Source organism: Ogataea polymorpha (assembly GCF_001664045.1).
Source record: "Ogataea polymorpha strain NCYC 495 leu1.1 chromosome Unknown OGAPOscaffold_6, whole genome shotgun sequence".
Classification (NCBI taxonomy): Eukaryota; Fungi; Ascomycota; class Pichiomycetes; order Pichiales; family Pichiaceae; genus Ogataea; species Ogataea polymorpha.
The window spans coordinates 241,961-269,508 of record NW_017264703.1 but is presented as its reverse complement, the minus strand read 5'-3'; the positions used below and the strand labels follow the sequence as shown (position 1 = coordinate 269,508).

At 51.7% G+C, this 27,548-nt stretch overlaps 12 protein-coding genes across 12 annotated transcripts; 5 read left to right on the top strand and 7 right to left on the bottom strand.

The window, feature by feature from the left end:
• Positions 1 to 28: 28 nt before the first annotated feature.
• On the bottom strand, positions 29 to 2,956 carry OGAPODRAFT_17114 (uncharacterized protein). Its single transcript, XM_018354897.1, has one exon. It carries the CDS (start codon positions 2,947 to 2,949, stop codon positions 76 to 78), a length of 2,874 nt encoding a protein of 957 aa, XP_018209177.1. The 5' UTR covers positions 2,950 to 2,956; the 3' UTR covers positions 29 to 75.
• Positions 2,957 to 3,433: 477 nt separating this feature from the next.
• OGAPODRAFT_40325 (uncharacterized protein) lies at positions 3,434 to 5,065 on the bottom strand (the record flags this gene model as incomplete). The annotated part of the gene is made up of 2 exons (XM_018355390.1): positions 3,434 to 3,808; positions 3,872 to 5,065. Coding segments are annotated over 2 exons (1,569 nt in total), but the record flags the coding sequence as incomplete, so codon positions are not given.
• Positions 5,066 to 5,135: 70 nt separating this feature from the next.
• Positions 5,136 to 8,343, bottom strand: OGAPODRAFT_17113 (uncharacterized protein). The gene has a single exon (XM_018354896.1). It carries the CDS (start codon positions 8,311 to 8,313, stop codon positions 5,173 to 5,175), a length of 3,141 nt encoding a protein of 1,046 aa, XP_018209175.1. The 5' UTR covers positions 8,314 to 8,343; the 3' UTR covers positions 5,136 to 5,172.
• A 1,500-nt stretch (positions 8,344 to 9,843) lies between these two features.
• OGAPODRAFT_25119 (uncharacterized protein) lies at positions 9,844 to 11,205 on the top strand (the record flags this gene model as incomplete). Its single annotated transcript, XM_018355297.1, has 1 exon — positions 9,844 to 11,205. One exon carries the CDS (start codon positions 9,844 to 9,846, stop codon positions 11,203 to 11,205), a length of 1,362 nt encoding a protein of 453 aa, XP_018209174.1.
• Positions 11,206 to 11,229: 24 nt separating this feature from the next.
• OGAPODRAFT_95275 (uncharacterized protein) lies at positions 11,230 to 16,522 on the top strand (the record flags this gene model as incomplete). The annotated part of the gene is made up of 1 exon (XM_018357712.1): positions 11,230 to 16,522. Exon 1 carries the CDS (start codon positions 12,032 to 12,034, stop codon positions 16,520 to 16,522), a length of 4,491 nt encoding a protein of 1,496 aa, XP_018209173.1. The 5' UTR covers positions 11,230 to 12,031.
• Positions 16,523 to 16,590: 68 nt separating this feature from the next.
• Positions 16,591 to 17,290, bottom strand: OGAPODRAFT_95274 (uncharacterized protein; the record flags this gene model as incomplete). The annotated part of the gene is made up of 1 exon (XM_018357711.1): positions 16,591 to 17,290. One exon carries the CDS (start codon positions 17,288 to 17,290, stop codon positions 16,592 to 16,594), a length of 699 nt encoding a protein of 232 aa, XP_018209172.1.
• A 92-nt stretch (positions 17,291 to 17,382) lies between these two features.
• Positions 17,383 to 18,159, top strand: OGAPODRAFT_9736 (uncharacterized protein; the record flags this gene model as incomplete). The annotated part of the gene is made up of 1 exon (XM_018357945.1): positions 17,383 to 18,159. The coding sequence occupies one exon, from the start codon at positions 17,383 to 17,385 to the stop codon at positions 18,157 to 18,159; it is 777 nt and encodes a 258-aa protein (XP_018209171.1).
• Positions 17,412 to 19,301, top strand: OGAPODRAFT_17111 (uncharacterized protein). The gene has a single exon (XM_018354895.1). The coding sequence runs from the start codon at positions 18,192 to 18,194 to the stop codon at positions 19,260 to 19,262; it is 1,071 nt and encodes a 356-aa protein (XP_018209170.1). The 5' UTR covers positions 17,412 to 18,191; the 3' UTR covers positions 19,263 to 19,301.
• A 25-nt stretch (positions 19,302 to 19,326) lies between these two features.
• OGAPODRAFT_95271 (uncharacterized protein) lies at positions 19,327 to 27,534 on the top strand (the record flags this gene model as incomplete). The annotated part of the gene is made up of 2 exons (XM_018357710.1): positions 19,327 to 20,189; positions 20,224 to 27,534. 2 exons carry the CDS (start codon positions 19,327 to 19,329, stop codon positions 20,237 to 20,239), a joined length of 879 nt encoding a protein of 292 aa, XP_018209167.1. The 3' UTR covers positions 20,240 to 27,534.
• On the bottom strand, positions 19,408 to 21,127 carry OGAPODRAFT_17110 (uncharacterized protein). Its single transcript, XM_018354894.1, has one exon. It carries the CDS (start codon positions 21,107 to 21,109, stop codon positions 20,276 to 20,278), a length of 834 nt encoding a protein of 277 aa, XP_018209169.1. The 5' UTR covers positions 21,110 to 21,127; the 3' UTR covers positions 19,408 to 20,275.
• Positions 21,193 to 22,644, bottom strand: OGAPODRAFT_51058 (hexokinase; the record flags this gene model as incomplete). Its single annotated transcript, XM_018355687.1, has 1 exon — positions 21,193 to 22,644. The coding sequence occupies one exon, from the start codon at positions 22,642 to 22,644 to the stop codon at positions 21,193 to 21,195; it is 1,452 nt and encodes a 483-aa protein (XP_018209168.1).
• On the bottom strand, positions 22,791 to 27,534 carry OGAPODRAFT_17109 (uncharacterized protein). Its single transcript, XM_018354893.1, has one exon. It carries the CDS (start codon positions 25,328 to 25,330, stop codon positions 23,030 to 23,032), a length of 2,301 nt encoding a protein of 766 aa, XP_018209166.1. The 5' UTR covers positions 25,331 to 27,534; the 3' UTR covers positions 22,791 to 23,029.
• Positions 27,535 to 27,548: the final 14 nt, after the last annotated feature.

The following is a 27,548-nucleotide window of genomic DNA, read 5'->3' as shown; positions in this document are numbered from 1 at the left end:
GCATTAATTTTTTTTTTTTTTATTTTTTTTTCCAAAGAAATTTTCTTATTCATGCAAACATTATATAACGTCACTTTAGCGGGACGATCCTGGACTGAAACGGGATTGCGTGTGGTGAATTGCTGTGGCGCGAGCTTTCAAAGCCTCGGCAAAAACGAGAGCAATAGGCCACACCGGCGCATCAGCCAAAATACGGACTCCCAAAGACAAGCATCTCGAGCTCAACCTAGCACTCATCATGATCTGGGCAATTGGCCGCAGGTCTCCTGGCTCCAAAGCCAGTCTGGCTATTTCGTCGTCCAGGATCTCGACATCCAACGCGCCGTTAGCTTGAATGCGCAAGAATTCAGAGTACGACGAGTTGTTGGACCCTTTTGGTAGCAAGTTTTCTTCCACCTTCTTGAAGATGGTCTCCGTACGGAGCCAGAGCACTCTGTCGGCTGTAGTGAGGTCGTTGTATTTTTCTGGCGCCGACAGGTAGTTGATGGCCCATTCTTCGGTAGTGTAGAGGTATTCGGAAATGAGAAGCGCGGACGTGAACAGGCACGTCAAAAAGAAAATCGGCGTTCTGACAGACGTTTTTTCTGCATCGTTGGTGATGGAGATGATCTCGACCCAGAGATTGATTATGTCGAGCGAGTAGTTGATAGAGTCCCGCAGAGCCTCCAGGTCGCCGGTGAGGTTTTTGATTTCCGTGTTCATGCCATCCCAGTCTCTGTACCAGACCTTTTTCAGAATTGGAGAAATGTAGACGCATTTGCATATTTTTGCAAATGACAGGAGCGGCAGAATCAGCTTCAGGACAGGACTCTGGCTGATGGTGTGCAGGTTCTGCCCGCGCGGGACTATCGGTCCGCCGTTGCGGATGAAACAGCTTTCCCACGACTTGATGATGCTCTCCAGCTGAGGTCTAATTTCCAGTCTCCATTCTGCCATGTTGGCTTCGACGCTCTTATTGGAGTTGGCCAGTTCCTGGCGCTGGCGATGGATATCTCCGTTCAAGGACATCAGCAGCGACAAGAGACATCGGAGCCCAATTTCCTTGTCGAGTGTGTGGTTGTTCAAGTCACGCCAGAGGTCTTTGTACGAGTTGAACCCGTTGCTGAGCTGGATGAGCGAGAACTTCGAGTCGATGCGCACGTTGTTCTCTTTGAGGACCGCCAGCCAGTCCAGTTCGGTCTTGCTTTTCCACAGGCTCTCCAGTGAGCACGGAGACCCGCATCTGATGTCATCTGCGGTGAGCTGGATATTAGACCCGATCAGCGTCCCAAACAGCACACAAAGGTAATGGAGACAGTGGACGGTGCGAATTCGGCTCTGCGCTCTGATGAAGTATTCGTAGCACGACCTCACAAGGCTGGAGTTGCCGGAAATCTCGGTCGTGATGGTTGGCGGGAGCTGGAACGTTTCCACGGGCATGTCCAGCTTGGTGGTCTTGACCAACGACACCAGCGAAGTGAGCTGGCGCGAGGTCAGCTTGGTCACTTCGACGTCGTTGTGGAACATGCCCAGAAACATGTGCAACAGCAGCGCCTGTGTGATGTGCAGGGGCACCTCGTTGAATTTATTCTGCGCCAGCTGGCTCTCCATAAAGTTGTGGATCAGGAACCTCGAGAAGTTGAAGAGCGTGGACGAATTGCGCGCGTGGAACGAGTACAGCGCGCCGATCGCCGCCATCGAAAGCAGCAGCGGAATCTGCTCAAGGTCGCGCTCGACGTTCAGCGATGGAATGTGAACGAACGGGAAGTACTTGTCGAACTCGATTTCGTAGAGTGCCAGGTAGTGGTTCAGGTCGTCGGACTGCGGGAACTGCGACGCTTTCAGTTGATACTTGTTCATGATATGTGTGCGCACCATTTCGGGGAAACGACCGGGGTGGGCTGGATGTTGCTGGTGGTGGGAAAACGAAATATGTTTGAATAAATCAAGTTGCCGGGAACGGAAGAACTGCGAGAGATCGTTTGTTGGGGAGTCGTTGGACAACGGAGAGTGGTTGGAGTTGTTGGTGGCCGGCGAGTCGGTGAACCCGATGTGGTTGGACACGGCCGGGAACTCTGTTTCGATGGGCGCGTTGATGAACTCAAACAACCAGTCCTCGTTGGCATGCCGGTCGTCATCGGTCGAGGGCTTACTGTCTTTTTTTTCCGGGCTTGTGAGCGAGTTGTTGCTGAAAACGCTGCTTTCCGGGGTGAAGTCAAACTCCTGGCTCGTGAGCTTGCCCTGGAACAGCAAGGTGATGGCCGGCGGCGCCGCCTGCGGGACGCTGGCAGTGTGTTCGTGCAGCCCCTGGAGGTCCAGGTTGTCCAGGTCCAGATAGACAAGGTCGCCCTGGTGGTACCTGAGCTGCGGCGAGCTGAACTGGACCTGCTGCGGCGCGTCGTTGGTATAGCCCGTGTACGAGTTGGAAGTGGCCGCAGAAAACGACGCGTGCCGATGTGCTCTGCGGTTGTTTTTGTCTGCGTCCATGCTCTCGTCCACGGAGGCACCCCTGGACGGGGTGCCGTCGGGGGCGACACCGGAGCCAGACACGCTCTGCGGCGAGAAGAACTGGCCGGCGGTCTCGTCCTCCTCCAGCGAGGGGCTCCCGCTGTTGGGCAGAGGCAGTTGCGCATTCGTGTTGTTGCGGACGATGTTGATGTTGTCGTTTAGATAGTCGCTCACAATCTCGCCGTCGCGCGGAGACGACTTGACGCCGCGGCCCTTGCGCGGCGCCTTAGCCCTGTTGTTGGTCGGCAGCGACGAGTGCAATTTTTGCTGGTGTCTCAAAACAAGGTCTCGCCGTGCAAAACAGCGTCCGCACGCCGCACATTGGAACGGCTTCTCGTTGGTGTGGCTGCGCTCGTGCCGTTTGAGGTGTTCGAGCCGGGCAAACGCGCGCGTACACGTGGCGCAGACATGGGGACGGGGCTTATCTGTCTTGATGGTCGCACTCTTCTTGGGGATCGGCATCGGCTCCTGGCACAAGTCTGGATCGGCCTTGTGCGTGGCGGTGTCCAGGCCAGACAGCGCGGCGTTCGCCAGTCCGGGAGCCGGATCCAAAGAGTACTGCGTAATGGATACTACCTTGTCCGTCATGATGACCAATAAATATTATCCATCAAATATGTAAAACTAGGGGGTTGCCGTTTTTTTCTATTCTACCAGCAAATTTTTAAATGCGTTTTCACCGTCCCCAGACCATGCTGCCCTACAAGCCACCGCGTCACCCCGTTTATTTTTTCACCTCGCCCGACTCGCGGCAGCCTTCGGACTCCTACAACACATGCAGCTTTTCACAAAGATGACGCAAATCCGGGGTTGCCGCCACCCATTACCAGAAAAAGCTGTGCATGCATATTTTTCATCTCTATGTGGCATATTTTTTGGACTGGGGGTTCGGATTTTCGTTGAAAACCCCGTTTTGTTGAGTCTCGCGGCCAAACTCCGAGCCCACCGTCATAGCGTACGCGTCCTTGAACGACCGCACCACACAGTCCGGAACCCCCACGCCATCGCCAAACGTTGTTCCGCCCAGCGTCACACTGTCTCCGAATTCATGCCGGACCGCCCCGACCACTTTGCTCACCATCTCCTCGTGGCCAACACGGTACTGTGGAATCGCGTCCCTCCAGTACTCAATCTCAATCACCTCTGTCCCGTTGCACTTGTCCAGATCGATATGAAGCTTGCTTAGTAGCACATCACGCACGATCTTGTGCACTCTGGACCGCGTCGGCAGGTCATCGCCGTTCTTGAGCTGATGCCCGCCCAGCATCAGCGTCAGCTTCGTGTATGAGTTTGTGATCGCGGCACCCCTGTTGGCCACGGCCTTTGCTAGCTTTGCCAGTTTCTCGTCCGAGATCGGAGACGGGCTCGTCAGCTCGGCGCTCACGTCGTTGTAGAAAAATAGCCGTCTCGAGTTCTGCTCGATGTCGCTGTCGAAAATCACTCCTAGCAGCTGAGTCTCGTCCTGCATCGTCTTGGGCACCAGAAAGCCAAATCCGGGGTGCGACAGCAGCTTCAAAGCGGGCAAATACACGTTTGCCAGCACAACCGTCGCGTACTCCACGGGAGCCACCAGAGCGCCGATCTCCGCGTTCTGCAGCACCGCAGCTGCTGCCCGGGCGTCCACAGTGAGACGTAGATGGTCCACGCGCACCATTTCGCCCGTCGAAAGCGTCAGCTCTAGCCCGTTGTCCTTCTTAGCCACACCTCGCACCGCCGTGTTTGTGTGCACAGACACGTTGCGAGGCAGGTTTTTCTCGAGCACCGTCACCAGCGACTCGAGACCGTCGTGCATGGTGAGCACGGGGAATTTGCGCAGGAATCGGGCCGTCTTCGACACGTTGAATGCCGGCCTGAACACCTTCGCGTACAGTTCGACCTCGGGCGCAAGCTGATTGGGGGTCTGTTTTTTCAGACTCTGCAGCAGCTGCGACACGCCGTAGCGGACGATCGACCCGTGCTGGCGCTCAATGTCCACCAGCCGCGACAGCACGCTGACAGCACTTAGTTGAGAAACGTCTCCCGCGTAAATCCCATGCATAATGGCGCTCACAACGTTGTCGGACACAGATTTGTTGAACCTCCTCGAGACGAACTGCTCCACCGTCTCGTCAGGCGTGGATTTGGACCTCACAAAAGGCTCCTTGAGCAGGCCAAACAAAACACCCTTGCCGAGCGGGTCGAACAGAAACCGCAAAAAGGAAGAGAACGAGTACGGAACAGGACTCAATTTCCCCGAATGGCCCTCTGTGTCAGAGTAGGGACTCAGTAAATATTTTCTATTACCCAATGAGTTTCGCGAGATGCCAAGGAGTTCGTTCTGGGCATTGCATTTGAAGAGCAGGTCCAGAATCAGCAAAACGCCGGGACTTTCTCCGCGGAGGGTGCGCGGTCCTTTCTCCAGAATGGTGTAGTCCTGGTTGGCGCGGGAATCGTATTCAGTGGTGCCAAGCCGTTTCGATCTGATGTAGCCCCCGCATCTGGCCGACTTCTCGTACAGACTGATTTTGAGATCCGGCCGCAACTTACCGAGAAAGTAGGCATAAGTAAGCCCCGAGATCCCGCCACCGACAATTCCCACTGTGCCCTGTTGCGGAACGATTGGCATGAAAAATGATTTAAATTGGGTGATTTTTTATTGGAAAATACAGGGGGTGTCACTATACTTCATTTCTTTTACGTCATCTATTACGTCATCAGCGATTGGTACTCCTTCTCCAAGTCCGAAGAGTACACCAACTCGCTTTTTTGTTCTTCTGCCGGCTGCAAACCTGCCGTCTGAACCAGCTGGACTGGTCTCTTGATGATCCATCGGTCGTCTTCCTCGAGAGTGTACAGCAGGTTGAGGATTGTGAGATAGTTGTCGGTAATGAGCTTGATATCGTTGAATTTATTCTGTCTCATCAGTTCCATGCCAATGGTGTTGAAACGGTACAGCGCCTCCACGGCAGCTCTATAGTCGCCTTGCTTAAGGCGCAAGGTGTGGCATATACGGTAGTATTTGAGAGACGTTTTGAGATCGCTGTTTAATGCGCTCGATTCGCCCAAACTGTAGATAAGGTCGTCCACCTTGTCCGCATCCTCGTTGAACGGATAATCCAGGATTTTCGGGATCTGGTTCATCTGGAACAGCTTGTACACAAACTGCTTGATTGGGTGTTTTCTGTATTTTCTCTCCATTTTCAGAATCGTGTCGTGGGCCAGTTTGAATTCCTGCAATTTGAGAGCCAGCTGAAACACTTTTAGCAGAATAGCCTGGTCGTCCGAGATGTCCTTAAGCTCTGTTTTTGTGGCAAGTGCTTTCAGAGCCAGCTTAAGAGCCAGCTGGTCGAACTGTTTCGACTCAAACAGAGTGCTGAGGTCGTAGAAGTAGTCTGTTTTGGAGTCCACCAGAATCAGGTTCGTGTAGTCGGACACCGGTTGCAACGCCTTTTTATCTGCTGCGGACGCTGTCTTTGCGGCCTGTATAATTTGGTCTACCTTGGAGGTGAACAGCTCAAACGCCTCCTTTCCCTGCTTCGTCTTGAGCAAAATCAGCCCCTTCAAAATGTTAGAAATTCCAGTTTCGGGAAGATATTTTACCAAATGTGCGTCCTGGAACCTTTCGTCCTTAACAAGCTTTGCCACGATCGAGTAAATAAACGTGTTCTGTAGCAAAAGACCAAAAATGTGTGTCAACAAATGGTTGAGATTGCTGGCTCTCACCAGAACTCCACCCTCGAAAATATCCTCTAAATGTCCCAGCAGCAAATACGACGGCACCTGCAACGACAGCTCCACGCATCTATACAGTTTGGTGAGCTCTGTGTAGTAGTTTACCATTTGCGGGTTGATATCCACTGTGAGGACAATCAGTAGTAGACCGAGGATCAGCTGTTTTTGAAGCAGCAGATTATTCTTCAACGACGACACCAGTAAGGTGCCACCCAAGTTGCCGAAACTGACTTTCCTGATAGGAACGTAACCCACATTGTCCAGGGTTGAGAGTTTGATTAGAAACTCAAAAAGATGCATCGTATCCTTTGATGCATTCAAAGCAGTGAGCAGCTCGGTGACCATTGCCTCGTCCACAAAAGACGATAACTCTTCCTGGAAGATGGTGTTCATTTGCAGCTCTGCGGCCTCGGAACCATCGCAAACGCGTTGCACCACTTTGAAAACAACTTCCTGAGGAAACTTGGCGACAAAAGAGAGCACATACTTGGCTAGAGGGCGCAAATCTCTGACATTGACATTGGAATACTGCAAATCCGCGCTGGACAGTGAGTCGTTGTAACTGATGAGCGCAAAAGGCGACGAAGGCACAATCACCGACAAGCCATGTGTCTTTATGATTACAAGCATGTCGTCAACAAGGCTCATTCCAACAGAGGGCTCCAGTTGTCTGGAAAGTTCTTTGCAAGCGTTGTCGAATTTTACCCATTGCTTCTTGAGACTGTTGAGGTAATCTTGGGGGTCTGAACCGTGTGTAATCACGTGTTGCAATTTCTCCGCTAGCGGTAGACCAGAAGTCTCCAAGTTGTATTTTTTTTCCAGTATGGAAAGCACTTTTTCCACAACGTGCTCGTCGTAAACCTGTAGCAACTGCATGCAGTGTGCGTTCAACAAACTGACTTCATCAAAAAATGTGATGGACTGCGCTAGATTATTTGCAAGCGGCGGAGCACAGTGAGCCCACCTCACCTCAAGCTTGTCGTCTATCTGGCCCAAAAGCACATGCCTAGCACCGTGGAGAGACCACAAAAGACTGACCTGGAGATTTAGTTCCATTTTGGACAAAACCATGCTGTGGAACACCCATGTGTCGACATTAGGAGGAACGTACTCGTTTAGCAAAATGAGCGACTCGTCCTGTTCGACAGAAAATAATTTTAGGGACGTTTCCCCAATAGGAACGAAAACTGTCAGGTATCTCCCCACCAATCCCAACAGTCGCGTAGGCGGATTATTGAAGTGCGCCGGATGCAGTTCCTGAGGCAGGAATTCGTTCAGACTCGATTGTCTCTCCATAGTACCTGTTTCTAGCGACCAGAATCGAATTGTCTTATCAATACTCAGAGTGATGAGCTTGTTTTCCAGCACAGCAAAATCCAGTACTGCCGCAACCGCCACTCTCTGGTTATCCAAAACCACCATTTCTGTCTGGTCCTTGCGCTTGGAGCCAAAAAAGGGGAGTTTGAACTGGTTGAAGTACGACGTGTCGCTGAACGGAACCACCAGAAACTTGTCCTCCATGTTTTGCCGAGACATCTTGAGAAGGCCGCCGTCCTGAAGAGCCACAATGATCGTTTGCGGGTCGATCGACCGCATAAACAAAGGAGCTCGCACGTCGAACGAGTACGGCATGCTGTATTGACACCACTTGTAAAAGGTTACAGGAGACAATGTTTCCTGGGACAGAAAGGAGTCCAGCGGCAGATTCAATGAAATGAGCAGATTTTCTGTCGTGAGTATGTTGATTGAGACCGCCGCCCCGGCATCTGTGACAGCAATGCAGTTCGGTCTCGCTTTTTGAGGAAGAACAAAACTCAGCGACTTGAACGTCAGATCCAACGGATTGTTCAAAATAAGCGGCGTAAGCGTGAGCCGGTAGCCGTCGGCGACTAGTTTATACGACACGGTGTTGAAGATGGCAGATTGGGCCTTGAGATCCACCACATCTCCAAAGACCGCGAGATGTTGTTCAAACTCGAGAGGCTGGACTTGAGGGAAGTCGGCGTTTGAAAGCGCGTGCTGTTTGAGGGTTTTGCTGATTGAGTGGGGGAGAGCCACTGTCGAGGTTTTGAGGTCCGGATGGACCGAAATTTCCACAAAAGAGGTGGAGGACATGGGCAAGAAGGTAAATAATAAAATATACAAAAGAATATTTTTAAGAGGAGGGGGGTGAATTTTGAGAGTAGCGGTGTTGGGCATCTGCATGCGCTATATGCCAATCCGGGCACGTGCCAGGCGGTAGGGGCTGCTTTAGCCGGTTATTCTGTGCTTGGTAGACGTATTCACAAGGAGCTTCACAGAGGCTTCCAGCTTACGTAACTCCGCGCAGGGTTATAAATACCTCTGACAAGATTGAAAATTTTTACACTTCGATGAGGATCCAAACAATCAAACTAGAGTTTATGATTGCCATGATTTAAGTTTCTAACTGAGAAGTGGTAAGTCTTGATGATGACGAAACAAAAACAAAGCTGGAATTACTGGCTGAAATTCCGTGTTGATAAGTTTTTGCACCATTACTGAGAGATGAACGCTAACAGGCAGAATTAATAGGTTTTTGCGAAAAGGGTTTTTCAAACACCTATTGGCCGCTCGATGAGGATATATGCACTGGGCACCGAACTTAAATGAGTGACAATGCTAAAGGCGGGCCTCAGAAACCCGCCGTGACTGACGAGCTGGCTCTGCAAGTTTGATGCGTCGCCAAAGCGTTGTCGACGTAGAAAGTGAGTACGGTGATGAAGTCTTGATGACGAGTCAGATTCGTGGTTCACGATGACGAGACTTCTTTTTTTTCCATTCATGCTTTTCTGAGGTACTAACCATAGACATGCAATGACATGCAAACCATATAAGGACTACCTGATGATACCAAACCTAAATGACAAGCATATGTCTGACTTCTGAAGACACCCTTGGGTCTGATAGTCTGCTCGATCTGGTTTAGAACGTCAGTGGATGTTCTTGGCCAGAGGCCAGCGTATATGATGATTGCACTTTCTCACGACGGTCAACTGTTGCTCCGGCACTTGATGATAATTCGGCTTTGACAAGCCGTGCACCTGAAACGCGGCACGAGTAGTAAGTATGGTGATGAGTCAGGTTTTGCTTGATTCGTGATAGCAAAGAATATGATTTGCATGTCAGTCTGATGTACTAACGTGGATATAGTATATATAGAAATCGATCTGAAACTTTAAAAACGGTCTAAAGACTTATTTGAGGTGTCAATGGAATGTCACTTAGTGTATTGTCTGCGCTCCTGCCTTTTTGGGTTTTGTGCTGCTGTTTTGCAATGCTACGTATTATGACAGCCCAGAGCCAAAAAAAAAATACCAAAAAAAAACCTTAAAATATCCTAGCCGAGGCTCGCCGCGGCTGCCCACATATAAATATTTCATCTTAATACATCGCCGTCCCCGGACCTACAACATGATACCTCCTAAACGCACAAAAGAACGCTACACCAGGACCTCCAAGGCGTGCGACTTGTGCCACAGGAAGAAGACGCGATGTCTGAAATCGGGCTCCTCCGTCAGCTGTCTCCGGTGTCTTGCTCTGAACGAGCCATGCTCTCTGGCCCCCAACGCCTCGGAAACGCCGCCCTCGACCCTTTCCCAGCCGCAGACACAGGACTTTGCCGAAATGTCTCTGCGCACCAGCCTGGCGTCCATTTCCTCGGACGTGAAAGAGGTTCTGCGAGTACTGAGAGAATCAACACTGCCCGAGCCTTCTTCGGCGATCTTGGACTCGTACGAGCTCAACATGTCTTCAAGGCCGATAACCACGATCAAGACATCGCCGCTCGCGTTTGTGGCCCACGTACAGCCGGAAACGTCGCTTTTCCCGCCCGCCGTGCTGAACCAGCTCAATTTGCTGCCCTCGCTCGAAAACATGCAGACCGACATCGTGTCGGTCCGGCTGCTGAGCTACGACCAGGCCGCCAAGCTGCTCGACATTTTCCGCGACAGGTACGGCCGCTGGATCTCGTTCCCAGACACGTTCAGCACGCCCCAGCTGCTCACGCACATCCGCAAAACGTGCCCGCTGCTGCTCACTGTTGCTTGCGCGCTCTCGTTAAAATACGGCGACCCCAACTTGAAAGAGCTGGTCTACCACGAAATGCTGCTCATCATCAAAAGAGATCTCGAACGGAGCTTGGTTAACATGCCTAAACGACTGGAGTTTCTCCAATGTCTGATCATTCTCTCCATCTACAGCGTGAGTCTAAGCGACGAGTCTGCAGAGCTACGTCTGGACGGATGGTACCTGTCGCACATCGGTATCCATCTGTTTCTGCGACTCAATAGCTACGGGCTTTTTGAATACCTGTACGACCCGGCACTCGTGCAATTCGAGTTCAACGAGCTCACCTCTTACAGAATTATAAATACCTTGGTGCTCATCCATTTGGCATACTCGCTGCTTTCTGGAAAACAGTCTTCCTACTCTTTGGGCACCTTGACCCCGAAAAAGTTCTACGACCACAGCCTCTCCACCAACTTCGACTACCGGATCATCGCAGAGGTCGAGGTGTACCTCTTCGCATATCGATATCTTCATCTAGGTGAGAGTCTGGAGATAGTGCGCAGTCAGATGAAAGGCTGGCTTTCCGAGTGGGAAGAGCTGTTCACGAGCTCTGCCAACGAGTTTGTCGAGATCGACTACCATCTGGCCGAGCTGCTGCTGATCTTTGGCGAGAATGACGCCGACCTGCAAAAGGTGCGCGAGAACGCGGAGGCGTACGACGCGGCGTATTTCCACTCGGCAGAAATACTGAAATTGGCCGTTTCCATCACCGACGACTCGTACTTTGCCTTTCTGTCGGACCAGATGCACATGATCATCGTGTACAACGCGATGGTGGTGGGCACGCTGCAGCAGCCGTCCGACCCCGCCGTGGACGGTCTGCTACAGCATCTGAAAAACCGGTACACGAGAATTGCCACGAGCGAGAACGACATGGCCTCCAAATACAGCATGATGCTGCAGAGCGGAAGTAGGTGAGCAGCGATTAATAAGGAAACGTTCGGTGAATTTAATGTATTCAGTGTACTTATTTAGCATGGATAGTGAAAACTTGTAGCGAGCACAGCTTCGTGAGCTCGGGCCATTTGTCTATCCGTGTTCACTGGCCTGCCTTGAGCCCGAAACAGGCTCTTCCGGTGTAGTACAGCGAGGCACCCACAGAAAGAGTCAGACCAAGGGCGTATGGGATCAAGTAGTACTTGGATCTTGGGTGGGCCAGGTAGATAGGCTTGTTGGTGGTTTGGTAGAATTTTTGCAGCTCAATCACTTTGTTAGCCATGGTTGTGTTTTTAGTTTCTTCAGCCAATGATAGTTTCAAAAATTAAGAAAAAAAAATCATCAGATGGGCTGGTCTGTCGACGCCGAAGTTTTTAGAATCGACGCGTCGATATCAAATGGGGCTGTACATCTTCTAGGCTTGGCAAGCAGGCTTCCGGAGAGATCATAAAATGCAAGAGATCCCGCCTGGAGAAATATGGCTCATTCCAGGTCGCTGAGTGCGGCTGCAGACAACCTAAATTCCAGCACACAAGCCACCTCCGTCTCAGAGTAGTGTGTTCCGCCGTGGTAGCGTTACGAAGTCCGCAGCCTCTCTTTACGGCCGAACATCTCGCCCCTTCTCCTTCATTGGGGCATCGGAAATGCCCAGAAGATGCCCCCTCCGTTGCGAACTCCGAAAATATGCAACAATCCTGTGTCTATCGTTTCGGCGAACTCTCGGGGGAGCGAGTTATCACCGAGATTATTTTCGGGCACGAAAATTATATAATTATGCCCGGCCCCAACCTCCAAACATCAACTAGCCATGTCAGATACGATCTCTGTGACGTCGGCAGACTCCCAGTACTTTGGGTTTGATTCCAACGTCGAAACCCAGGTCCGAGGACTTGCCCGCGAGCTCTCGCACGTCTCTGCGCACGAAACAGAAAAGAACGATAACGATGCTCGCTCGCTGATAAGAACGCTCACAAATTTCTCCCAGGCACCTGGCGTGAACCCGTTTGTCGAGGAAGGCATTGATGCACGCTTGAATCCAGACTCAGACAATTTTGACTCCAAGCTCTGGATCCAAAACATGCGCAAGTTGATGGACTCGGACCCAGAATACTACAAGCCTGCCAGTCTTTCTGTTGCGTTTCGAGACCTCCGTGCCAGTGGTGTTGTCTCTTCCGAGGACTACCAAACAACTATTTTGACTGCGCCAATCAAGTTTGTGATGGAGCACTTCAACAACACTTTCCGCAAACATGTGGAGTCCCGGTATTTCGATATTCTGAAGCCCATGGACGGTCTGATTTTGCCCGGAACTTTCACCCTTGTTCTGGGTCGCCCTGGAGCTGGGTGCTCCACCTTTCTGAAGACAGTTGCGTCGCAAACTTACGGCTTCAAAGTGGCGCCCGAAAGTGTCATTTCGTACGACGGTTTCAGTCCCGAGGATATCAAATCGCACTACAGAGGAGAGGTCACTTTTTCGGCCGAAAAGGACGAGCATTACCCGCAGCTGACGGTGCGCCAGACGCTGGGCTTTGCAGCCAAACTCAAGGCCCCAAGAAACAGGCCGCACGGCGTTTCTGCGCAGGCCTATGCCGATCACATGACCAAAGTCTACATGGCGATGTATGGTTTGTCGCATACGGCCGACACGAAAGTGGGTAACGACTTTGTCAAGGGCGTTTCTGGAGGCGAGCGCAAGCGTGTTTCCACCGCGGAGTTGTCTCTGTGCGGCTCCAAAATCCAGTGTTGGGACAATTCCACCAGAGGTTTGGATTCTGCCACCGCTCTGGAGTTCTTGCGTGCGCTGAAGACCTCTGCCACCGTGCTGCAAACCACACCAATCACGTCGGTGTACCAGTGTTCCGAGGACTCGTACAATCTCTTTGACAACGTGCTGCTGCTCTACGAAGGCTACCAGATCTACTACGGCCCGGCCTCGCACGCAAAGCAGTTTTTCCTGAAAATGGGCTACGTGTGTCCTCCAAGACAGACAACGGCGGACTTTCTCACGTCGCTGACCTCGCCAAAGGAGAGAATCCCGCGCGAGGGCATGGAAAACAGAGTTCCGCGCACGCCAAAGGAATTCAACGACTACTGGCGCCAGTCACCAGAATACGCAGACATGGTTGCACAGACAGACGCGTACATCAAAAAGAGCGCCACCGACAATCTTCGAGAGCAGTTCCATCAGTCCCATGTCGCCAGACAGGAGAAAGGCTCCCGCTCGCGATCTCCGTACACCTCCACCTACTTGACCCAGGTGAGAGAAAATATGCGCAGATATTGGTGGAAAATCAGGGGCGATCCGTCATTGCTGTATTTCCACATCTTTTTCCGGGTGGCCATCTCGCTCGTGATTTCGTCGCTGTACTACAATCTGAAAACCACCACCTCCGACCTCTACTACCGTGGAGCGTGCATGTTTTTCGCCACCATGTTTAATGCCATGTCTGTGATGATGGAGGTGGTCACCTGTTTCGAGGCGCGTCAGATTGCCGAAAAGCACAAGAAGTACGCCCTGTACCACCCCTCGACCGACGCGCTCGCGTCTGTCATCACCGAAATTCCAAATAAAATCGTCATCAACACCGGGTTCAATCTGGTGTTCTACTTTATGGTGAATTTCCGCAGAACTCCGGGACACTTCTTTTTCTATCTGCTCACAAACCTCACTAGCGCGTTCACCATGTCTCACATGATGCGGTCGCTTGCGTCGCTGTTCCGCACGCTGTCCGAGGCCATGACTCCGTCGATGTTCCTAGTCAGTTTGCTCGTGCTCTACACCGGATTTGCTGTCCCTGTTAAAGACATGCACGGCTGGTCGCGATGGATCAACTATCTGGATCCGATCGCGTACGCGTTCGAGGCGCTGATTGCAAACGAGTTCCACGGGAGACAGTTCGAGTGCAACGATTTTATTCCCGGCTATCCTGGCGTGCCACAAGAAAACACCATTTGCAACACTCTGGGCGCAGAGGCTGGCGAAACGACCATCTCCGGAACCAAATACATTGCCCTGGCATACAAGTACTACGCCAAGCACAAATGGAGGAACTGGGGCATCAATCTGTCGTTTGCAATCTTCTTCCTTGGAGTGTACCTTCTGCTGGTGGAAAACTCCAAGTCTGCCATGCAGAAGGGAGACGTGTTGCTTTTCCTGTCGAGCTGGTTCAAGACGCCAAGTCATGCCGGAGCGAAAAGCGACATCGAGACGGCCAACAACGTTGAGAGCGTCGACTACGTCAAGGACGAGGCCGGATCGTCCTCCGACTCCGGACGGCTTGCCACCGGTAACGGCATCTTCCACTGGAGAGACGTGTGTTTCGACATCAAGGTCGGCAAGAAGCCAAAGAGAATCTTGGACCACGTGGACGGCTGGGTCAAGCCCGGTACGCTGACCGCGCTGATGGGCGCCTCCGGTGCCGGAAAGACCACGCTGCTGGATGTGTTGGCCAACAGAGTCACCATCGGTGTGGTGACCGGCTCCATCTTCGTCAACGGCCAGGAGAGAAACCAGTCGTTCCAGAGATTCACCGGCTACGCACAGCAGCAAGATCTCCATATCCAGACGGCCACGGTGCGCGAGTCTTTGCGGTTCAGCGCGTATCTCCGTCAGGACGCTTCTGTGTCCAAACAGGAGAAAGACGACTATGTTGAGGAAATCATCCGTGTTCTGGAGATGGAGAGCTATGCTGATGCTGTGGTTGGCGAGGCCGGCCAGGGTCTGAACATTGAGCAGCGCAAAAGACTCACCATCGGCGTGGAACTTGTCGCCAAACCGCAGCTGCTCCTGTTCCTGGACGAGCCCACGTCGGGTCTGGACTCGCAGACCGCGTGGTCGATCTGCCAGCTAATGCGAAAGCTCTCCAACAACGGCCAGGCCATTCTGTGCACGATCCACCAGCCGTCAGCCCGGCTTCTGCAAGAGTTCGACAGACTGCTGTTCCTGGCAGCTGGCGGAAAAACCGTCTATTTTGGTGAGCTTGGACCCAACTGCCAGACTCTGATCGATTACTTTGAAAGCAACGGCGCCAGTCCATGTCCTCCGCACAGCAATCCTGCCGAGTGGATGCTGGAAGTCATTGGTGCGGCGCCCGGCTCGCACGCGAAAAGAAACTACCACGAGGTGTGGCTTAATTCTCCAGAAAGAGCTGCTGTCCTGGAGGAACTGCACAGACTGGAACAAACTCCCGACCAGAAAACTTACCAGGAAGAGGCCAAACAGCGCCAGTTTGCCACGTCGTTTGCAACCCAGTACCATCTTGTCACCAAACGCATGGTCCAGCAGTACATCCGTACACCCTCGTACATCTACTCGAAGCTTCTGATGGCCATTGGTGTGTCCATGTTCAACGGGTTCACATTCTTCCATGCCAACCACACCAAACAGGGGCTCCAGGACCAAATGCTCTCCATTTACCTGATGTGCATGTCGGGTATGGTCTATTTCCAGCAGCTGCTGCCGCTGATCGAAGAGGAGAGAAACGTCTACGAGGTGAGAGAACGGCCGTCAAAACTGTACAGCTGGTACGCGTTCGTGTCTGCAACGTTCACAGCCGAGCTGCCGTGGAGTTTCATCACCGGCACGCTGTCGTTTGTCACGTGGTACCTACCCTTGGGCCTGTACCGGGACGCGGAGCAGACACACTCCGTTTCTGAGCGCGCCGGCCTGGTCTGGTTGTACCTGACGTTTTTCTACATGTACGCCACGACTCTTGGCTACTTCTGCTCGTTCGGACTGCAGGTCATGGCCAACGGAATGAACAACTCGTTCATGGTGTTTATGCTGTCGATGAACTTCTCGGGCGTGCTGATCTATCCTACCGGTTTCTGGACCTGGTTATATCACGTTTCTCCGCTGACATGGTGGATCGGCGGCATTGTTCCTGCTGGAATCCGCGACACAAGAATCCGCTGTGCCAGTGACGAGTACGTCAAGTTCCCGCCTCTGTCTGGTCAAACCTGCGGCCAGTATATGGAGGAGTTTATCACCAAGAACGGCGGCGGATATGTGCTGAATCCGGACGCCACAGACATGTGCGAGTTCTGCTCAATGTCCAACTCCAACCAGTTCCTTCTGGGAAGACACATGAACCCAGACCACATGTGGAGAAACTTTGGACTGATAATCGCCTACACGGCATTCAACATTATTTGTACATATGCCTTCTACTACATCTTCCGTGTGCCTAAGAAGGGCAGCCGCGTGGAGAAAGAAACCTTCTTTATTGAAGAAGAAGGTGAGGATGACGAGAAAGCTGCACCAAAGAAATGGTGGCACAAGCTTGGCAAGAAAAATTAATAAATTAATATATTAATATATTAATATTGTTCAGTCAAGCAAGAAAAATTAACTGTAATTATCGTCTATTTAATACCATTCAAAGTCGTCTGCCCAGTCGCCGGTCGAGGATCCCAGTTTGAATTGGTCGAGCATTTTCTCGAATTCCTGAGCATTCTTCTTCTGGATTAGCGACGGGTCTGGCAAAACGTCCTCCGAGACAGTTTTTTTGCTTCGTGGGCCCCTAGCCGTCGACTTGTCCTTTTCACGCGCGCGCAACCGTTGAGGTTTGGATTTCTCCTTGTGGGAACGTTGGGTGGGTTCTGGATCGGCATATCGGCTCTGCAAAGGCGGCACCTTCCATTCAGGATCTATCCGCGAGAGCAGCGAGTTGTCCGTCTTTTGAGGGCCCCTGCGGCTCCCCTTAGCTTTAGTTGTTTCATCCTTCGAGTGTTCTTTAGGAGTATACCTAGATTCTTGAGATTTTTGCCCTTCTTGCCTTGCTGGCGTCTTATGAACCTTTGAAGAGGCTTTCACAGGCAGCAGTCTCTGAGCGTCCTTCGAAAGCGTGCTCTTCAACGCAGGGACAGTCTCCCAATCCGAGTCGTCGCTTACTTCCTCCACAGAGTCCGAAAATTGGGTGTTGTCGCTCTCTCGACTGTGGCTCTCGCGCGACGTTGGCTCGCCTGCAAATCGCTTGCCCGCAACCTTTTTATCCTGTTTCACAGCCGTCGCCACTGCTTCTGTATCCTCTGCCCACCGCGAAGCAAGAGGCACCCCGGCTGGCATAATTAAGAGTTCTGTATTGAGGTCAAAAAAATGTCCGTATTAGTTAATCAATCAATTAATCGGTAGCCTGGGGAAAATCTCTTTTTCACAACATGTTTAAAAGAGTCTTTTCGACAACCCCAATTAGAGCCACTGATCCGCTTCTGGATTCGGTGCAACAGGCCGTCAAGGCAAAATACTCGCAGAGGACGTCCTCGTTTGGCATGAGACTTGTCAAGGTCTTCCTCCCCACATTGCTCGGCTTGACAGCGTACGTGGGCTACAACTCCTACAATTCGAGACCGGCGTTCATCCCGCTGCTGTACGCCAAATCTTTGCCTCTGAGCCGGTCCAAGGAGTCCAAAGGCATTGATCTCGACAAGTTAAAGGCAAACACCAAGGAAATCCTCCTCTCCAAACTATCCATGAACCATACAATAAAAAACACGCTGGGGCTTCCGCTGCAATTGGGCGAGTTTCTGAGCTTCAATGTCAAGATTGAGTACAGAAACGTGTTTTTCGAAGGTCTCGAAATCGACTGCACCAAAAGATGGTTCCCCCCGGAGTTCAGATGGAGCCACCGCGAGTTTGCACCAAAACTGAAGGACGACCTTAATGGCTTGCTCGAGCCCATGACTTCGGACGGGTCCTTAACGCTGGATTCGGTCGAAAACCGTTACGGCAACAAGAGAGATTACAACCTTATAGTTGGCGGATCTATAGAGGCGTACTCTACGTTCGACCTGGTGTCGGATGCGGTTGATCCCGGAACTGCGAAGATCACATTCACGGGAACGATACACTATGACCATATCAAATCTCTGAAAACAGACACCATCGTCCTATCATACAGATCAAACGGCCAGACAGTGGTGCACCAGCTGCTATGAGATCGGGCTGTGCAAAAATATTTTTCCCAAGAATGCCTCCCAACGTGTTTGTCAAGAACGGTCTGCGGCATGTTGCGCCGTACATGAGACGCATCACTGCCGTTGCTAGGCCGCGCTGGGTGGGGAAGCCGTTTCTGGAGGTTCTGGCGACCGACTTCCGCAGCAGAGACATCAGCAGGTTCAGCGAGCTGATCGATTCTGGAGACATGTATATCTGGCGACGCACGTCAGCAGGCGTCGAGACCGTTCGCGGAGCACGGCTGCGGACGGAAAAACTGCAGCACGGAGACAGAATTAGCAACAGTATGCATCAGCATGAGAAGCCCGTCGTTGCGACTCCGATAGATGTCGTTTACGAGGGCTGCGAGATGCTGGTGGTGAACAAGCCGGCAGGAATCCCTGTGCATTCTACATCGGGCTACCTTCAGAACACTGTGCTGGAGATTTTGAAACGCGAACATTGTCAGAGGCAGCTCCATCTGTTGTATCGTCTGGACAAGGCTGTTTCTGGGGTGTTAATCCTGGCCAAAAATCAAAGCAAGTTCAAGCAGCTCCGGAACGAAATCGACGACAAAAAAAGAGTGCACAAAGAGTACATAGCGCGCGTCCGTGGCCACTTTCCGAGCTCTGTAGCATGTCAAGACAATGTGGTGGACATTGACCCTTTGAAAAGGTATCAATACGGTGGCGTCGGCGCGTCCAAGAGGGCCTCCACTAATTTCTCGCTACTCGAATATAATTCGGAGCTGGACGAAAGCACGGTGAAATGCGTGCTTCAAACAGGACGAAAACACCAGATCCGAATACATCTGCGAAACCTGGGACATCCGATCGTGAATGATCCTCTTTATGGGCCTTCCGGGATTTTGAGCGAGCCCATGACCTCGCGGCCGTCCAGCAAAGAGTTTTCTCTACTTCAAGAAAAAGCAGAACAGTTGCGGAGTGCCATACTACTTCCCGGAAAGTGTGAGGTGTGTGGGTTCCCCAACCACGTCGACCCGACTCCTGAAGAGCTCGTAATATACTTGCATGCCCGCAAATACGAGGTGCAAGGCTCCTGGAGCTACACTGCTCCGGACCCTGCCTGGGCCAAATTTCTATAGTGTACATAAATCGACGCGTCGCGCAATCGAAAAATATTCAAATACTCTATTTGCAAGATCACTGATGGCGACATTCACTGATCCGCTCGACTCCATCACCGATCCGAGCGACTGGGCCGACTCCACCTTCCCAAACCTGTCCAAGCTGGACTCGCTTCTTCGCTGCCATATTTGCAAAGATTTCCTAAAGGCCCCGGTGTTGACGTCCTGCGACCATATATTCTGCTCTGTGTGTATTAGACGCAGCTTGGAGAGCGACAAGAAGTGTCCTTTGTGCCACGAGGAGACGTACGAAAGCAAGCTGCGCAAGGTGCTTCTTCTGGACGAGATATCAACCTGGTTCACACGAAACCGACCAGAACTGCTTGACAAACACAGACCCACAGCGAATAACACCCCGGAGCCTGTGGCTGCACTAGAGCCGGAAAAGCCTGCAGCGCCGCTCAGATACGAGTCGCGCAAGAAACGCGCGGCGGAGGACCCGCTCGTGGAGTGTCCGGTATGCTCCACGTTCATGTCTGCGGACGAGCTGCAGACATCCCATATAGACAGTTGTCTGTCCAACAAGCGAGCCAGGCCGAGCCCGAGCCGGCCGGTGATTTCGAGTTTTTTCAAGAAAGAGCGCACGCCACAGACACAGCCCGAGTTCGTCAAGAAGAAGACCAAGATCACCAATTTGGACCCCACAATATCCACCAACAAGCTCAAGGAAAAGCTTAATTATTGGAACCTTCCGACAGGCGGGACACGGTACCAGATGGAGACCCGTATGAAGGAGTTCATCAGCATGTATAACGCGAATCTGGACTCGGTGAATCCCGTCGACGACCGCGTGTTGATCAACCGGCTCATGAAATGGGAAGGAACTTACTCGCTGAGCAATACGGCGGGCGATACGGCGGAGGATGGTGCGCAGTGGCGCAGACGGTACCGGAAGGAATACGACGAATTGATAAAGCAGGCCAGAGCCAACATGAACCGCATCAATACCAAATTAGATAGTACCGATTAATCTATTCTATTATGTCCTTACTTTCCACCAGCTTGAGCGACGGGATGTACGGCATGCTGCCGATGCTCATTTTCGCGTCGGTGAGCTCCAAAGTGCGCTTCAAAACCCGCTGCACCACGTCGACTGTATGTTTGAGTGACGTTTCGAGGTTCCTGGTGCGGTGGAAAATGTCTGTGAGTAGTCCCAGAAACAGGTCCCCAGACCCAGAGAAAACTGCAGGAACCTGATCTACCGGCACTGCAAACGTCCTTTCTGGGTCCAGACACCCTACGCAGTACATTGCGCCATCCAGGCTGACCGATGTGATCACGACGTACTGCACGTTGTAGAGATCGTAGAACCGGGTAACACTAGCGGTAAGCGAGTCCCAGTCAGAAATCTTGGTGTCTGTGAGCGTTTCCATCTCGAACTGGTTGGGTGTTGTAAGCGTGACCAGGCCGGCTGGATCCTTTAGGATGCGTTTATAGACAGGAATGAGGTTTTGGTCGACGTACAGCTTGTCGTTGTCGCCGAGGATGGGATCGAGCACCACCAGCGGTTTGTGGCTCAGTTTAGCTAGAATGTCAGCGATACATTCGAGATTTGGCACACTAGCAACATAGCCAACGATGACGGCGTCGTACTCCAGCCCGATCTCTACAAGTCCCTCAAAAATGTCTGCGATTGTGGCCGCGTCGGTCTTGGAGCCCTTGAAGGTTCTAAAGCCAGGATGGTTCGACAGGTTCGTTGTGTTGATGCAATCGACGTTCCATCCACGCAGGTTCAATGGGAACTGGATCGCTCTGTTACCTACCGTGCCATGGACAACATGGGAGGAGAAAGACAGAACGTTCATCGAAGATAAGGAAAAAAAATATATGCACTCAAGACTTTATAAATTTATTGTATATGTACACTTGCCGTAACTTTATCCCAAGCTTATTTTTTCAGACCCAAAGACAGACCTTTCTCTCTTCTGGCATGCGAAAGTGCAGCAATGATGGCGGCACCAACACCAGATCCGTCCTCGGCCTGTTTGATCTGGATAGGGTGGTCCTTCATGTCGATACCATCCCAGCCGAACACGTCGCTCAGGCCCTGTGCTGCCCTTTCTGGGAAGTATGGGTACTTGAGGAAGACGGATCCGTCAGCGGCAACGTGGCACTTTTTGTAGTTCATCTTTTTGCACACGGCAGAGATACCACAAATCGAGAGTCTGGCTGCTCTGGTTCCGATAAATTGCGACAGCTTTCTCACGTACAGTCTCTCCTCGAAAGTGGTGTCGATGAAGAGTTTGTTGGAGAACTCATTCGACACGACGCTCAATGAAGGGGTGTCGTCAGCCTCAGCGATAGACAGGAAAGATGTGTCCAGGAAGTATGGGGTTTCGAGGTTCTTGATCTGCTCCGAAGACTCAGTGTAGCTCTTGAAAATGAGTCCCTTTTTGTAGGTGTCCAGCATAATCATTCTGAGAAGTTCTCCTAGGTAGTAGCCGGAAGTCATTTTCTCGAAAGACTGTTGTCCCGGTCTTGGAGACTCGTCGTCGATTCTGATGTCGAACTTCGTTCTTGGAAGAACCTTGTGTGCATTATCGAAAGAACCGTATTCGCAGTTGATCAGCATTGGAGACTCTGGGTCGATATCGTCGTAAAGCTTTCCCTTCAGCTTAGGGATGTTCTTGATGCGGTCGTAGTATGCTCCGTTGACACCAGTACCAAAAATACAGCCCATCTCCGTGAGCTCGTCTGTGTATCTCGATGCAACAAGGGTTCCGCTGGTGTCGTTGATCAGGGCACCAATCTTGATAGGCAGGCCCTTCTTCTCGACCTGTTCCATCAGAAGAGGCACCACGTCGTGGCCCTCGACATTAGGAATATCAAAACCTTTGGTCCATCTCTGTAGAACACCCTCAAAAATGCTGTTTTGCGTGGCTGGGTACGAAAAAGTGAATCCCAAGGGGAAAACAGCGTCCGATGGAATTCCGTCAGGGTGTTTCGACTTAAGAAAGTCTTCCAGACATTGAGCAATGAACTCAAACAGCTCGTCTCTGTTCTTGGTTGTTCTCATGTGGCTTGGGATGTGGTACTTAGTTTGTTCGGTAGAAAACTTGTGGTCTCCAAGCAAGTGAGCAAGGACAACACGAAGGTTTGTTCCTCCCAAGTCGATGGCAAGGTAATCGCCGGTCTCAGAACCGTTCGGGTATTCCAACACCCAGGCAGGGTTCATGGGGATACCGGTAGGATCTGTTCCGTCCGCGTTACCTCTCTCGAGTTCCTCGATGAAGTAATCGATGATCTTGTGGAGAGTCTCGGTTGGCACCCAGAACAGCTCCTTGTAGGTCTCGATCTCTTTAGCCAGGTCTGCTGGCAGCGGTTTGTCGTCGATACTCATTATAGGCTAAAATATAATAATGTGGTATTATTTTTCAAAACAGAGAATAAAGCTCTTTTTATATTCTACTCTGGTGGGCCGGAAAAATTCTTTAGGACAACGCACCACCCCTCGGCATACATTTCTCCAGCGACCTCCACCTAACTCCACTTTCATCACTATAAGCATTTACTGGGGTAGTACCGGGGTCATACTACTGCATTATTCAACAATAGAAAAGTCTCCAGATTTATAAAGATGTGCACCGGCCCATGCTGAAAAAGTAAATCGAAATTTTCTAGCAAACAATAGCGACTGGCTTTTTTCGTAAAATTCGCACACGTTTTTCCGTGGCCATGCAGGTGCGACAAAAACAGTCGGAAAAAGTCGCCCATCTGATGTCATGTCAATCCCTCTTCACATGCCCGCCGTCCACGCAGAGCCGGTAGAAGTATGAGTCCGGATTTTCCAGCAACTTTTGCGGGTTGTCGAACTCTTGCACCTCGCCATTATCCAGCACCAGCACCCGGTCATTATCCATAACCGAGTCCAGCCGATGCGCAATCGTCAAGATCGTAAGTTTTTTGAACTCGGATCGGATCGTTTCCTGAATAATTTTATCGGTCTGCGCGTCGACGCTCGAAGTGGCTTCGTCCAAAACGAGAATTTTGGCGCGTCTCGTGCTCTCGTTACGAGACTCCTGCGAACGCAATAGCACGCGAGCCAAGCACATCAGCTGACGCTGCCCCACGCTCAGATTCATTCCGCTCTCACTCAGCATGCAATCGAGCCCCGACTCCACTTGCTGCTCTCTCGCCATTTTGGTCACGTGATCGGATAATCCGGCTAGCTCGAGGCATCTCCACAGCTGGGTGTCTGCATACTGCGCCAGTGGGTCCAAGTTGTAGCGGACGGTGCCGTTGATGCACTGGGCGTCCTGCGGGATTATAGCAAGGTTGCTCCGCACGTCATGCAGGCTTAGCGTGCTGGTATTGACCCCGTCCACCTCGATGTGGCCCTCGATTGGCTCGATGATCCGGAACAGCGACAGCATCAGCGAGGACTTTCCTGACCCCGTGCGGCCCACGATTCCGATTTTCTCGCCTGCACGAATGCTTAAATTGATGTTTTTCAGCACCGGGTCCAAGTTGTCCCTGTAGCGCGTCGAGTAGTTTTTGAACTCGATGGTTCCCTTTGACGGCCAGTTTGGCGGCGGGCTTGCGGGGTTTTTCAGTTTCTCTTCCGGCTCCAGCTTGCAATACTCGAACACCCTCTCGCAGCACACAATGTCCGACTCGATTTCCACCGACCGTTTAACAATAAAATTCAATGAGCTGGTAACTCTGAGAGCATAGCTCATCACCAGACCGACCAGACCCGCGCTGAGCGCATGACTGGTTCGCAGGGAGAGCAGGGCAAGTGTCGATGTGGAAAAAATCACCACAGAGCCGATGAACTGCAGTCTGGTGGACAGCCATCTGTTAACGGACTTCATGCAGTAGGCAGAGACCTGGTTGAGGTCGATGTTGGAGCAGTGCTTGTACACAAATTTCGACTCCTGGTCGTAAGCCCGGATGGTCTCTGCGCCGGCGAGCGACTCCTGGATGTGAGCAAAAATCGGGCTCTTGGTGATGGAGACAATTCGCTTCAGATCGCGCGAAACAATAATGTAGAATTTCTGGTAGTACAGGTAAACCACCGAGAGCGCAGCAATGATGAGCACGAACGGCGGCATCGTGGATCCGATGATCACGAGAGTGAATATAGTCTTGATGACAGAATTGAACACCGCAGCAAACACCCGTGGCAACGCAGAGTCGATCTTGGACATGTCCTGGCTGAACCTGTTGATGACTCTTCCCAGCGGTGTTGTTTCGAAAAACGACATTGGCGACGCCAGCACTGCCGTCGCCATATCGTTGTGCAATTTCTTCGACGCCCGGATCGAGCACCAGCTCCACATGATCATGGCTCTGAAAAGCGTGAATAAGCCCGAGCTAACTCCAAATAGAGCGTACACGCCCACGTACAGACCGACGTGGTCGTTGGAGCCCGTCTTGTCGTTGTGCTCACCCCAGTGCTTCAGCCAGTAGTTGCCACAAACGCTAAGCCCCACAGTGATGACAATCAGGCCACAAACGCTGAAAATCCCCGTGTAGCTGCACGCACGAGCATAGTTGCGGTACACTGACAGGCTCACGTGACCCTTCTCCTTCTTCTCTTCTGTCTGGGCTGTTCTGCGCTCGATCTTGGAGAGCGATTGCTTGCGCCCCAGAGACAGCACGCTGGCCGCCCCAACAGATTTTCGGGACGCCACCTTGACCAAGTCTGCAGGCTCGACTCCCGCGTACTCGAACCCGCCTTCCTCAATGTCCCTTTCTATCTCTGCAACCGTCGAGGCAGACGAGCTCCGTACGTAGGTGGAGTCCTCCTCTTCAGTGTTCTGGCCAAAGTCGGACACCAGCGCAAATAGCTGGCCTTTAGCAGCCATCACCTCGTCGAACGAGCCGGACTCGGAAATTTGGTTGTCGGAAATCAGGTATATTTTTTCTGCGCGACTCAGAACCTTGATATTGTTGGTAGCCAATATTTTGGCCTTGGTGGAGAGAATTCCGTCTGGACCCAAAACTTCACGGATCAGCTTCTGTCCAACGTGGACGTCGACTGCACTTAAAATGTCGTCCAGCAGATAAACGTCGGCCCGCATGTAGACGGCTCTTGCAAGGGCCAGCCGGGCCTTCTGTCCACCGGAGAGACTGATACCTTTCTCACCAACAAGCGTTTCATCACCGTCTGGCAAAATCTCGAGATCTGGTTTCAGCTGGCACGCCTGTATCGTCTTTTCGTAGAAATCAAGCTCAAATTTGTGACCAAACAGGATATTTTCCTTCACCGAAGCGTTCAAGATCCATGGGACTTGGGAGCAGTAAGCCACCGAGCCGTGGACTTCTAATTTCTGTTTCTTTTGGGGGTCCACAGGAAGCGAGCTCAGCTCTCCCAGAATGCACTGGAGGAACGTTGATTTGCCGGCTCCCACGCGTCCCACGATGCATGTCAAATGGCCCTTTTTCGCGGTGAATTTGACGTTTTTCAGTGCAATTTTGGTCTCGTCAATATTCTGCTCCTCGTCATAGTTATCCTGGTATTTTTGGGGAATTTTCGACCACAAGAAGTTGCAGTTGTCTATCTCCACGGAAACCGCTCCGATATTGGTTTGTTTTGGCAGTCTGGTGAACAGCTCGTTGTCTATCTCGTCGGCCAGCAAAAAATTCGTCAGTCTTTTAAGAGACACACCGGACTCAATCATTGCAGTCATGAGTGCCGGAATTGCAAAAATCGGATCGGAGAGAAGGTCAAAGAGCGACAAGGCCGGGAACACGATTTCGGGCGTGAGCGGCGTTTTCGAGGTGTACGCGAAAATTGCAAATGTGGAGCAAGACACAAAGAATGGAACACAGGTCCAGGCAAAATTCACCACGGCAGAAAGAATACCGATTTTGTTCAGGTTGCGCAGTTCTTTCTCGTTTCTGGCCTCCGACAGTCTCTCCAGCATTGGCTTTTCCCAAGCGTACAGTTTGATAGACTTGACATTTTGCAACAACTCGGCCACCAGCGAGGTCCGGTGGTCCTTGAGAGTCATCTGCTCACGGTGGAATTTCCGCAGACTCCGCACGAGGTACGCGTTGATTGGCATCATGATGGCCATAGTGCCAATTCCTGCCCACGTAGCATTGCCAAGCAGCGAATGGAGCGACCACAAACAGAGCACAAGTCTCGTCGGAGCACTAAATAGCGTCTGGACGTAGGAAGTCAGTTCTTGCAACCGTGTCACATCCACCGACATCAGATTGACAATATCACCGGTTGAGCGCTGCAGTCTGCTTTCTGGAGACAATTTGATCGATTTCGAGTAAACCAGGTTCATCAGGCCAGCCTTGGTACCCAGAGAGGCTTCAACGGTCTTTATAAAATACTGGTTGTACATCAGAGCTTCAAAGAGCGAGAGAACGAACATCGCAATAGCCAGTGAGAACCCAATGATAATCGGCGGATCGTCTGTCCTGCTGAAAAACCTGATCAGCTGTTTGAGCAGCTGTGGCTGGATAAAAGAAGTGATACTGTCTGACATGTCGTAGAAGAGCGAGATCATAACAGGGAAGCCAAACGAGCGAATCAGTGCCATTAGCAGTGATGGTCGGCTTTTTGACAGCTCCTTGCGCCACTGCTGCTCAATCTTGGGGGCTGCGTACGCAGTGGTGACCAAAACTGGCGGCGGTGGCAGGTCACTGTGATCCAAGCTTTTTTTCCGATATCCAGTCATGATGAGGTCATTCATCCAGGTGAACGTCATGAGAGAAACAATATTCACCTGGGTTGTATCAATGTTGTGTTCAATGCAGAAATTGATCAGCTCGTAGGAAACAGGGTGTTTCCAGTACTCGGCTGCCGTGATTGTCAAACCCAAAGCCACCATCAGGTCCAGTAGAATAGCGTTGTCGACGAGCTTGTAAGAGCTGAATCTTTGCTGGAATGCCATCATGGCCACGAGCAGGGTCTGAAGTGGCCAAAAGAAGAGCAACGGCCCTGGCTGGACAAGGAAACGGGCCGTCTCTATGCTATGGAGCAAAAAAGCTAAGCACAGCGTAATCAAATGCAGAGTGTACACGGCGGACTCCAGACTCGAGAAACTAAATTCATGGAACTCGAGCACATAGGCCACCACAAATGCAGCAACCAGCCCCAGCTTGATCCGCTGGTATCTGGTCGAGGCGCCCTTACAGCTAGCTTTCCGGATGCCCCCAAAGCAGAGCTGTTGAAGACAGCAAAGCCCAAAAATCAGCGAAAACACACACCACAGAAGCGCAACAAAACATCCGTTGAGCGCGCTCGACGTGGGACTAGCTAGCGGAGTGCGGAAACACTGG